This window comes from Rhinopithecus bieti, unplaced genomic scaffold, assembly GCF_001698545.2.
Source record: "Rhinopithecus bieti isolate Rb0 unplaced genomic scaffold, ASM169854v2 scaffold_7901, whole genome shotgun sequence".
Classification (NCBI taxonomy): Eukaryota; Metazoa; Chordata; class Mammalia; order Primates; family Cercopithecidae; genus Rhinopithecus; species Rhinopithecus bieti.
The window spans coordinates 98,172-109,145 of NW_016805596.1; the positions used below are offsets into that span (position 1 = coordinate 98,172).

Sequence of the window (10,974 nt, forward strand, 5' to 3'; positions counted from 1 at the left end):
GCACTCCAGCCTGGGCAACAGAGCCAGACTCCGTCTCAAAAAAAAAGAAAAAAAAGAGACGGGGTCTCTGTTGCCCAGGCTGGAGTGCAGGGGCACTATCATGGCTCACTGCAGCCTCGACCTCCTGGGCTCAAGTGATCCTTCCACCTCAGCCTCCTGAGTAGCTGGGACCACAAGCCTGTGTCACCAGACCCCAGCTAATAATTTTGTTTTTTCTTTCGTAGAGACAGGGTTTTGCCACGTTGTCCATTGTCCAGGCTGATTCTCCCGCCTTAGTGATCCTCCCGCCTCAGCCTCCCAAAGTGCTGGGATTATAGGCATGAGCCACCATGCCTGGCCTTGTTTTGTTTTTAATTAATAGACTGCGTTTTTTGAGCAACTTTAGGTTTCTAGGAAAATGGAGCAGAAAGTTTAGCAAGTTCCCGTGTGCCCCCATGGCCTCAGTTTCCCATGCCCTTAGTTCCCCCTGCCCTCAGTTTCCCCTGCCACTCCTGTCTTGCCTTGGCGTGTCTGTCCCTGCTGGAGCCAGGCTGATCCGTCACAGTGCATCTCACTGTTGCCTCCAGCCGTGGTCACGGCGCCATCGTGTCTGTGTTTCCGGCTGGAGGTCCTGCGAGGCCCTCACCCATGGCTGCTTTTGCCTTCCCTCTAGAGTTTAAAGAAACCCATTATCCCCAAAGAGTTTGGGGGCAAAGTCCCCACCGTCATCCGCCAGCGCTATCTCAACCTGTTCATCGAGGAGTGTCTCAAGTTCTGTACCTCCAACCAGGAGGCCATAGAGAAGGTGAGGTCCTGGAGTTCCTGTCTGGCCGGCCGGGTGGGGACTAGAGGTCCAGGGTGGTTCCCAGACATCCCTCAGCCTCTCAGCTGCAGCTGCGACCTGGAGCTGCCTGGGAGAGATGCAAGTCCCCGACCCCATGGCGACCCCACCACTGGGGTTCCCCAGCACCAGGCAGGCATGGCCTCAGCTGGGCACCACGTGTCCCCCAGGCACTGAACGAGGAGAAGGTGGCCTATGACCGCAGCCCCAGCAAGAACATCTACCTGAATGTGGCCGTGAACACCCTCAAGAAGCTCAGGGGCCTGGCCCCCAGCGCCGTGCCCGGCCTCAGCAGTGAGTCCTGGTGGGTGGGGCGGGGGGCTCAGGGTTGCCCTTGGGGTGGCAGCTGGGCTGAGCTGGGACCTTCACAGCCCTGAGCTCAGCCACAGTCTCAGACAAAAGGAAAGCGTGGCCGCCTGCTCCCTGGTTCCCAGGCTTCTTTCTAGGACTGGCCTGGTCCTCGCTGTCGGCCACCTTCCTCTGCCCAGTCAGGTCTCCGGGCTGAGGGGCCGCCTGCTAATGGAGCCGCAGCAGCCTTTTCAAAGCAGGAGGTCCAGGGCTGGGAAGCTCCGTGCATTAAGCTCTGGGGAGGAAGAAAGCAGAGACCTGGGCGTTTCATTGCAGCCTCTCCAGGCTGCATTAAGCCATCACTGGCCCCCGCCTCCATCCCCGCCTCCATTAGCACTTGGAGAGGCCCTGGGTTGGCGTCGCAGGCTGGGTGGCCCGAGAAGGCTCAAAGCCCTCAAAAGCCATTAGATCCCCGGTGCTGCTTTCCCGGCCCTTCCCCCTTCACTTGAGGGGAGAGGGCGAAGGCTTCGGGTGTGGGGTCTCCGTGCAGCTCCCGGGCCTGTGGAGCTGGGGGCTACCCTGCATCCCTGGCCCACCACGTGTCTGCCTCTCCTGTTCGGGTCAGGATGGAACCCAGGGTCAGTGGGGCACTGTCCCAGAAAGGGGGAGTTGAGGCAGAGGTCTGAGGAGGGCAGGGTGGGTGGGAGAGCAGGTGAGGTGGGGGTCTGAGCCAGCTAGTTCACACCCTCCTCCCCTCCCCCTCTCCCCTCCTTCCAGAAACCAGTGGCCGCAGGGTTGTGTCCCACGAGGTGGTGTTGGGGGGCAGGTTGGCCACCAAGACCAGCTTCTCGCTCAGCCGCCCAAGCAGCCCCCGGGTGGAGGACCTGAAAGGTGAGGCCTTGCCCCGCCTCTGCTTTGCCACATGCTGCCTTGCAGGCCCCCACCAGCTGCCTTTCCCGGTGGTGTCCACTGCCCCGTGGGCCATCCCAGGCCGGGGCTGACCACCGTGCCTGTCCACAGGGGCTGCCCTGTACAGCCGCCTCAAGGAGTACCTGCTCACCCAGGACCAGCTCAAGGAGAACGGCTACCCCTTCCCGCACCCAGAGCGGCCTGGCGGTGCAGTCATCTTTACAGCTGAGGAGAAGAGGCCCAAGGACTGTGAGTTGCTGGCCTTCAACGGCCTAGGTGGGCAGGTGCGGGACGTGGGCAAGGCCAGGCACGTAGGCCCCAGCGTGAGCCTCAGCTTCCACCCGGGCCCCCCCCACAGCTTCCTGCAGGACCTGCTGCCGCTGTGCACGAGTACCTTGTGTCCTCCTCGGGCCGCTGTGTCCGGACGAGGAGTGTTCTAACACTGGGGACGGCTGCGCCGGGAACCGGGTAAGCCTTACCAGCCTCCCCCCGTCCCACCCATGGTCCCTGGAACCGGGGCCCTCCCTTGGAGGCCTGGAACTGTTGTAAGGCCCTTCCCAGCCCTCCATCCACCACGGTCCCTGGACTCCTGTCCCCGGGCAGAGCCAGGGCTAGCCTTTGCCTCATTTCTCTCACCGTTCTTATGCAAAAGTAGACAAGAGCTTTCCCTAAACATGTTCATGCACCACCTGGAAGGCCCTGTGTCCCTGTCTTCCTGTGCCTTGGTCCATGGAAATGTGGAGGCTGCTGGGTCCACGGTGAGGGCTTGTCCACCCTTGGGCTGACTGGTTCCATCAATCACTAGGCCGCAACAGCCATGCTCGGGCACTGGCAGCCTTGCACAGCCCTGCTGCGGCCCTAAAGCCATCGCGTCGGTGGTACCTGAGGGTCCTGCCCAAGGCGGCGCTGCCCGGAGGCCTCTGCAGGCGCGCTGGTTTCCCTGGATCCAGGCCTGGGCGTCCTGGCGGCCAGGACTATTCCGAGGCCTGGTCTGTTCAGGCTTCGCCAGAGCTGAGGTCTCTGTCCTCAGTCTTTACTCTCTATTAGGCTCAGCAGATGCGTGTGGTCGGCCCGGGGCTGTGGGTGGGCCTGCAGGCCCTGTGTGTGTCTGTGTCCCCTGCAGTGGCCGGAGGCTGGGAGACGCAGTACATGTGCTGCTCGGCTGCCGCCGGCTCTGTAGGCTGCCAGGTCGCAAAGGTGAGCGCTGGCATTCTGGTCCCCTCTGCCTGTTCTCAACAGACTTCTGCTTCCCCGTTGCTGGTCTTGGGTCTCAGGACACAGCACAGTCTTGGGCTCAGGGTCTCGGCCCCTGGGCAGCCTTTCCTGTGTTACCCAGAGAGCGTAGTGCCCATAGGCCCCAGGCCCTGTCCCTGGCCACTTCCCATCCTGGGAAGCTGTCCTCCCTGTGTCTTCTTGGCAAGCCCCCTTCCCCACCTGCTCACCAGGGTCCCAGCCAGTGAACGGGCATGATGGATGGATAGGACGGTCCCGAAGGGCTCAGAGATGTGCTGCTGCCACCCCCGCCCCCACTGCACCCCGAAGCTGCCCTCACCTGCCTTCTCCACCCCCAGCAACACGTGCAGGATGGCCGGAAGGAGCGCCTTGAGGGCTTCGTGAAGACCTTTGAGAAAGAGCTCTCAGGAGACACCCACCCAGGGATCTACGCCCTAGACTGCGAGATGGTGAGGCCATTCTCTGCCCAGCCTCAGGTTTAGGATTGGGGAGGACCTGTCCTGGCGCGGCTGCCCTGTCTGGGCCCCATCTGGGCCCTGCTTACCGACCAGTGCTCAGAGGGCTTCTCTCGCAGCACCGGTGCCTGTGGCTCCTGCCCTGGACCAACACCCTATACTTTCCAGCACAGCCAAGCCCTCCGGGCACTGGGCCCTGGCTCTGCCTGTGAATGGGAGGCAGGAGGGCTTTGGGAACGGGGGTTGCTGAGGTCACACGCCACTCTGCCTCTCCTAGAAGCCCCACAGAGTCTCTGGCTGCTGCCTCTGCCTCGCAGGGCTCTGGAGACCTGAAGGTGGGCAGGGGGCGGGAGGGAGGGAGGCCGGTTCCCGGGGCGCGTCTGAGGCGCGTCCCTCGCCCGCAGTCCTACACCACGTATGGCCTGGAGCTGACGCGCGTCACAGTGGTCGACACGGACGTGCACGTGGTTTATGACACCTTTGTGAAGCCTGACAACGAGGTCGTGGACTACAACACCAGGTGTGGCCAGTGCCCCCGGGAGCCGGGACCCTCCCCGCCGTTCCTCCCCAGGGACCCACCCTCCCCGCCCCGCCAGCCAGTGCTTCCAGGCTGAGCCCTGGCGCTCCTCCTGCCTGCTCCCCCAGGTTTTCGGGGGTGACGGAGGCTGACCTTGCTGACACAAGCGTCACACTGCGTGACGTCCAGGCCGTTCTGCTGAGCATGTTCAGTGCTGACACCATCCTCATCGGACACAGCCTGGAGAGTGACCTCCTGGCCCTGAAGGTGCCCTGCCAGCCCGGGTCCCTCGCGGTTCTCCAGCAGAACCTGCGCAGGCCCCACGTGCACTAACCTCTGCCGCTGCCCGCAGGTCATCCACAGCACCGTGGTGGACACGTCTGTGCTCTTCCCCCACCGCCTGGGCCTCCCCTACAAGCGGTCCCTGCGGAACCTCATGGCCGACTACCTCAGACAGATCATCCAGGACAATGGTGAGTGCCAGCACTTGCCCTGGGGCCATCCCTACGCAGGAGCAGGGTGCTCACCGCATCTGCCCCGCAGTGGACGGGCACAGCTCCAGCGAGGACGCCGGCGCCTGCATGCACCTGGTGATCTGGAAGGTTCGAGAAGACGCCAAGACCAAGCGATGACGCCTGCCCGCCTCCCACCCGCCTCTCCTGCCGCCCCGCTGGTCCTTAGCCCCAGGCCTCTTCCAAAACAGTGCAATAAATCTCCGGTAACCCGTCCACCTGGCCGAGGCAGCCCAGAGCAGCGGGACAAGCTGGTGGCCGGAGAACGCCCAGCCCAGCCCATCCCCACTCACGTCCTGTGCACCCCTCCGCCCGTCCCCACCCTCTGCCCCCAGCCTTCTGGCGTCTCTAGAATTGCTGCTGACAGCGACCAGGACAGAGCCCGCCCCCCATCAGCCCGCAGCCCCTCCTGCCCCTCCGGCCAGGCCCTCACTCCCTCCCAAGTGGTGGCTGGCACCTCTGCTCCTCACATGGGTCGCGGGGCGGGCTTGTCCCGGGTTTGTTTGAGACAGTCTTTTTTTTATTTTGTATTGTTATTTTTATTATTTTTAATTTAAACCTGATGACTTGCACAGCACCTTTCCCACCGGGAAGAGCGGGCCTGCTGCCTTCCCTCCTGGGGGGTGGGGGTGGGGTGGGACAGACCCCAGTGGGGGCCAGCCAGGGCCACACTCAGCCCAGCATGGGCTGGACCCGCCTCCATGCTCCAGGGGCTGGCCTGTCTTCGGGGCGCCGGCTTCCACCACTCGCCGCCCCACCCCTGCACTCCGTGACCTCTGAGAACCCAGCCGGCCCCTCATTAGCCCCAGGGCCTGCGGTCTGGATGGAGCCCACAGGCGTCTGGACACTGTCTTCCCGCCAGAGCCCTGTCCTCCTCTGCGGGGCTCTCCGGACCCCCCCCTCGTCACCTCCAGGCAGGGACAGAATAAATGTTTGTATGGATTTTAGATTTGCTGGTCCTGGTCTTGGTGCCTGGTGAGGCCTCTGCATGTGCCCCGGAAAGGTCACTGTCCCTACAGCTGGGACTGATTCTCTTCCCACCGACGCAGAGAAAACCGTGAAACTTTCCCTCACAAAAGCTGGCCCGGTGCTGGCTCCCCCAGGGTTGGGCCACACCTGCTGTGGGGTCCCAGTTCCAGCCCCAGATCGTGGGGCCACCATTCTGCAGCTTTTAGTGCCACTCGGACAGGGGGCAGTGTCCCCCGCCCTACATGGAGCTGGGCCCTGTGCACGGAGCTGGCTTCCCTCTCCACCTCGCCCAGGGATAGGGGCCGCATACTGACGGTCAGAGGGGGTTACAGAGACTGGGAGCCACTGTGTGTTGCCCGTCGAAGGGATGGAGCGCAGACACGGAAAGCTGCTCCGCCCTTGCCAGGAAATGCCACACATCGTGCGGTGCACGCATGGCTCCAGGCAACCTTGGTTGCATCGGGACCCCATTTGGGAATGGGAGGCCCAGGGGTGTTGAGGCCCCACTTTTTATTCACTTGAAGTAAAAGAAGTGAATTCAGAGCCTCACAGCACAGGACCCAGCAGTTGAGGGCAGGTTGCCTTGAGGGGGTTTCCTGCCACCCTGGTCTTGGGCTTCTGCTGAAGGGTGAGGCCAAGGGCATGGGGCCCCAGATGAGGACGTGGGGGCCCTCCCCAGAGGACTCTGTCCCAAGGCTGCAGAGGCAAAAGGGTTACCTTCTTGGTTCTGGGCTCTGCATCCTTCCGGGGGGACCGTGGTTAGGCCAGGCCCTTCCACCCTCGAGGGCTGTTCTTGTGACGAGGTGACGCTTCCCACCCCTTCTATAAAGGAGTTTTCTTTTTCTTGTTTTTGAGACAGCCCTGCTTTGTCCCCCAATCTCAGCTTGCTGCAGCCTCTGCCTAGCAGGTTGCTGGGATTATGGCCTTGCCATCACACCTGGCTAATTTTGTATTTTTAGTAGAGATGGGGTTTCACCACGTTGGCCAAGCTGGTCTCAAACTCCTGACCTCAAGTGATTCACCTGCCTCGACCTCCCAAAGTGTTGGGATTACAGGTGTGAGCCACTGTGCCTGGCCCTGTTTACTAAATAAATGGCACAGGCATGTATTCACTCTGTTTCTGTCCGTTCCCATGTGATGTCTGCCTCCCTCTTCCCAGAACGCACCTGGTGCCTCAGGACATAGCCCACGGGGGGTCCCAAGGCTGGCCAGCGCTGGCTTAAGCCCCCAGGGACCTCCTTCAGCTTGTGAAGCCACCTGTTGCCACTGGAGGCTTCAGGGCCTTTGCACAAGTGCCCTGGGCAAGCTCCTGCCCCCAGATACTGCCCCCTGTGAAGTCTGGGGAGGGGGAATCTGGTCCTCACAGCTGCACCCAACCAGGTCTCTTCTAAAGTTTATGAGAACAGTGTGTTCAAACCCCCACCCCCGGCTCTTTTCCATAACCACTGGGCAAGCAAGCGCAGGGGAAGTCTTGAAAGAATGAAAGGAGAGAAGTCAGACACAGTGGCCTGCCTGCCTGCCTGCAGTCCCAGCTACTTTGGAGGCTGAGGCAGGAGGATCACTTGAGCCCAGGAGGTGGAGGCTGCAGTGAGCTCTGATCGCACCACTGCACTCCAGCCCGGGTGACACACCGAGACTGTCTCTAAAAAAAGAGAGGTTCCCTGGCAACCTCCAGGGCCAAGCAGACTTCCAGTTTGGGCTTCCAAAGAAAAGAGGGTTTGTGATCACCGAAAGCCTTCACGTGTTTGCTGCTTTGATGGGGGAGGTGGCCTCCCTATGCCCCTCCACCCATGTTTGCCTCTCCCTTTGGGCCCTCACCCCAGGTAGCCTCACTCTTGGGGGCATTTCATCTTCAGCAGCCCCTCCACACACACTTTCTGTCCCTGGCTCCGGACCCTCTCTGGCCTGGACGCGCCCTTGCCTCGTCGCTGAACTCACCCCTGCCACTTTTTCAGTAAGGATCCCTGAGCCCCTGCCGCCCGCAGGACAGAACCCTGCGGGCTTCCTCCTGGCCTTAGGATGGTCTCAATGGCTATAACCGCCTCTCCCCAGCCTGGTACTCAGCCGTGCATCTGTGCCTAGGAGGCGCTCGTTGAACGTGTATGGGATGAATGAACGAACCCAGGACATGAATCAGACACGACTTACATTCCTGCCTTTACCTGTGGCCTTTCCTCCTGCACTCTGCCACGCTGTTCCTACCAGTCTCAGCCACGTCAGGTCTGCAAGGCCCATTCCGGCCTGACCCAGGCCCACCTTTACAAGAACCCCTCCAACCCCTCCCTGCGGTGCAGGTCCTTTCTGCTCCCTGGCCAAGCCCGGCCCAGCCCTGCCCTGACACCCTCTTCCCTTTTAGGCCCCGCCCCTGCACTGGCACTGCTCCCTAAGGCCCTTCCAAGGCCCTGCCGTCTGTCCTGGACCCACCCTGAGCGCCCTCCTACCCTGACCCTGCTGTGCGCGGCCCCGCCTTCCTCCTTGGTCTCGCCCCCGATCCTAGCCCCGCCCCTACCTTGACCCAGCTTTGCAAGGCCATGCTCAACCACGCCTCCCTCTTTGGCCACGCCCCTGGATCCTGGTCCCGCCCCTACCTAAACCGTGCTTGCGCGTCCCCGCCTCCCTCTTTGGACACGCCCCAGGTCCTGGTCCCGTCCCTACACTGACTCTGCTCAGCGACACCCCCATTCGGCCCCGCCTTCCTCCTTTGTAACGGCTCCGGATCCTAGCCCCGCCCCTGCCGTAACACTGCTCCGCAAGGCCATGCTCAACCCCGCCTCCTGCTTTGGCCAAGCCCCTGGGTTCTGGCCCCTCCCCTACCTAAACCCTGCTTGCGCGGCCTCGCCTCCCTCTTTGGCCACGCCCCGGGTCCTGGGCCCGCCCCTACTTTTACACCACTCAGCGACACCCCGCTAGGCCCCGCCTTCCTCCTGGCCCCCTCCCTACCCCAGACCCAGGCGCCGCCCCCGAGCGTCTTCTACCCTGACCTGTTCTTCGAGTCTCCGCTCGGCCCCGCCCTTCTGCCGTGACCACGCCCCTGAGGCCTGGCCCGGATCCTGCTCAGCCCCACCTTCGAGTCCCCGCCCCCTTCTTGGCCTTGGCCCCACCCACCCCTCCAGGCCCCGCCCTCGGCCCCCTTCCGGGCTCGGAACCGGCTTCACCTTCGCCTTGGCCGGGCCCCGAGACCCCGCCCCCCGCTTCAGGACCGTTGGCACCGGGCTAACGGTTCCACCACGTCAGCCGCCCTGGATGCCCGCGGCCTGCACCAGGCAGCCTGGCCCCTCCCTGCCTGTCCTGCGCCGGTGAGCAGCGGGTGCTCCCACTGCTGTGCGTCCCCGGGAGCGGGCGCACCCTCTCTGGGCTCCACCCGGGCTGAGAGCTGGGGTCGTGGCAGCGAGGGTAGAGAGGTCGCCCCTAGAGGTTAGCGCGGTCGGGGCTCGGGGGCGGGTGCGGACAGCCCTGGACTCTGGAGCCCTGTCCACGGCGGTCCTGTGCCTCTGTGGCTGCGGGAAGACGGGGTGGGGGGCTTCCGAGTAATAGGGCATCCCGGTTAGTGAGGGGGCAGGAAGCCAGCTCTGTGTCCGTGTCTGTTTCTCCCCCAGATACACTTTGAGTGGATTCTGGCCATTTGAGCATTCTCTCCAACTCTCCGACCCCAGTCTGCCCCACAGGGGTCTCCCCCACCACTCCCCCGTCCCACAGCCTAAACCCCTCTTCGCCCTGAACCTCCCTTTTCCTCATATGGTGAATGGGCACTGGCCCCGCTCAGACTCCCAGGAGCACCAGAGCTGGCCCTGAGCCAAGTCCTGCCCCACCAGGACCTGGGGACACAGGTGACTCAGACCTGACTCAGGAAGGCTCAGGTCCTGCTAGCATCCGCGGAGGTGGTGAGAAGGTGATCAGAGCTGGGATGGGGGACTCCCCAGGCAGAGGGGCACCCCAGAGGAGGCACAGGGTCCAGCCTGGTCGGGCTGGGAAGTATGAACCGAGACCAGAAGGGTGAGGGCGGGTGCACTGGGCGGCTGGAACCCAGGAGCAGGGGCTTGGTGAGGAGGGCACTGCTAGAGAGTTGGCAGGTGGGGGGCCAGTTGCTAGCGTCTAGGGCTGGTTTGCCCATTCCTCATAGGGGGCCAAACCAGGGCCCCCAGTGCAGAGCTAGAGCCAGACCCACATTCCTAAACCTGCTAGTGGAGAAGACTCCAGGATCTTCCGGCGATGTGCTGTCTCTGCCTCCATCACCCCATCAGAGTCATGCTGCCCAGCCGGGGGTGAGGAGGAGGGTGGCCATGCCTGACCCTCACGCTGTGTTTTGAGATATAACATATAGCCCGGGGGTCCCATCCAGTCAGTCAACAGACGACTGAGCCTCTAAGCTGCTGCCGTGTGGGGAGAGGGGCAGGAGGCCATCAGCGAAACCAGGAGGAGGTGAGAGTGGTCCTTCCAGGAAAGGCGAGGTGTGGGGAGCAGTGGCCGGAGTCTGGCATGGCCGGCGGTAGAGTCCTTCTAGGCTGAACTGGCGGGAAGCAACAGGGGTGGCTGCTGGGGGACACTGGCAGATGGGTTGTTGCAGGTTTGGGGATCTTCTTGGGGTTCCCTGGGTCTCAGGGTGTCCAAGGCAAGACACACAGCCAATGGCTGGACGTTCAGAGCCTGGGGGGAGGCTGCAGATGACTGTGGGAGGTAGCATTTGAGAGGGTCGACCCCTAGGCTGTGAGCTCCTTGAATGCGAGTGGTACCCAGCAAGAGCTGGGGCCGCTGCTGTGACCCAGGGCCCCTCTCTCCCACAGCCCCACCAGCATGGGCAGCCTCGCCCAGAGAGAAGACCTCCAAGATGGTGAGGACAAGAACTCAGGCGCTGATCCTGGGTGGGGGGGTGCAGGTGGAAGGCATTACGAAGCTCGGGGCTGGCCGGGCGCAGCGGCTCTCGCCTGTAATCCCAGCACTTTGGGAGGTCGAGGTGGGTGGATCACTTGAGGTCAAGGGTTGGAGACCAGCCTGGGCAACATGGGAGAAACCCCGTTTCTACTAAAAGTACGAAAATTAGCTGGGCGTGGTGGCGTATGCCTGTAATTCCAGCTACTCGGGAGGCTGAGACAGGAGAATCTCTTGAACCCAGAAGGCGGAGATTGCAGTGAGCCGAGATTGTGCTACTGCACTCCAGCCTGGGTGACAGAGCGAGACTCCACTGCACTCCAGCCTGGGTGACAGAGCGAGACTCCACTGCACTCCAGCCTGGGTGACAGAGCGAGACTCCATGTCAAAAAAAAAAAAAAAAGG

At 62.7% G+C, this 10,974-nt stretch overlaps 3 protein-coding genes across 3 annotated transcripts in view; all 3 read left to right on the forward strand.

Annotated features, from left to right (window-relative positions):
* The window catches only part of REXO1 (RNA exonuclease 1 homolog), a 27,750-nt gene extending 24,871 nt beyond the window's left edge, over window positions 1-2,879 (forward strand). Inside the window, exons 7-12 of the mRNA XM_017872982.1 lie at window positions 653-784; window positions 991-1,114; window positions 1,886-1,999; window positions 2,129-2,266; window positions 2,376-2,485; window positions 2,823-2,879. Coding sequence (XP_017728471.1) covers window positions 653-784; window positions 991-1,114; window positions 1,886-1,999; window positions 2,129-2,266; window positions 2,376-2,485; window positions 2,823-2,879 — 675 coding nt within the window. The remainder of the gene's footprint in view (window positions 1-652; window positions 785-990; window positions 1,115-1,885; window positions 2,000-2,128; window positions 2,267-2,375; window positions 2,486-2,822) is intronic.
* A 194-nt stretch (window positions 2,880-3,073) lies between these two features.
* LOC108530228 (RNA exonuclease 1 homolog) lies at window positions 3,074-5,681 on the forward strand. The gene is made up of 6 exons (XM_017872983.1): window positions 3,074-3,214; window positions 3,589-3,699; window positions 4,110-4,225; window positions 4,351-4,489; window positions 4,575-4,695; window positions 4,766-5,681. Exons 1-6 carry the CDS (start codon window positions 3,074-3,076, stop codon window positions 4,852-4,854), a joined length of 717 nt encoding a protein of 238 aa, XP_017728472.1. The 3' UTR covers window positions 4,855-5,681.
* A 3,203-nt stretch (window positions 5,682-8,884) lies between these two features.
* The window catches only part of ATP8B3 (ATPase phospholipid transporting 8B3), a 27,789-nt gene continuing 25,699 nt past the window's right edge, over window positions 8,885-10,974 (forward strand). The window contains exons 1-3 of the mRNA XM_017872984.1: window positions 8,885-8,999; window positions 9,300-9,592; window positions 10,485-10,531. Coding sequence (XP_017728473.1) covers window positions 9,446-9,592; window positions 10,485-10,531 — 194 coding nt within the window. The 5' untranslated portion in view covers window positions 8,885-8,999; window positions 9,300-9,445. The remainder of the gene's footprint in view (window positions 9,000-9,299; window positions 9,593-10,484; window positions 10,532-10,974) is intronic.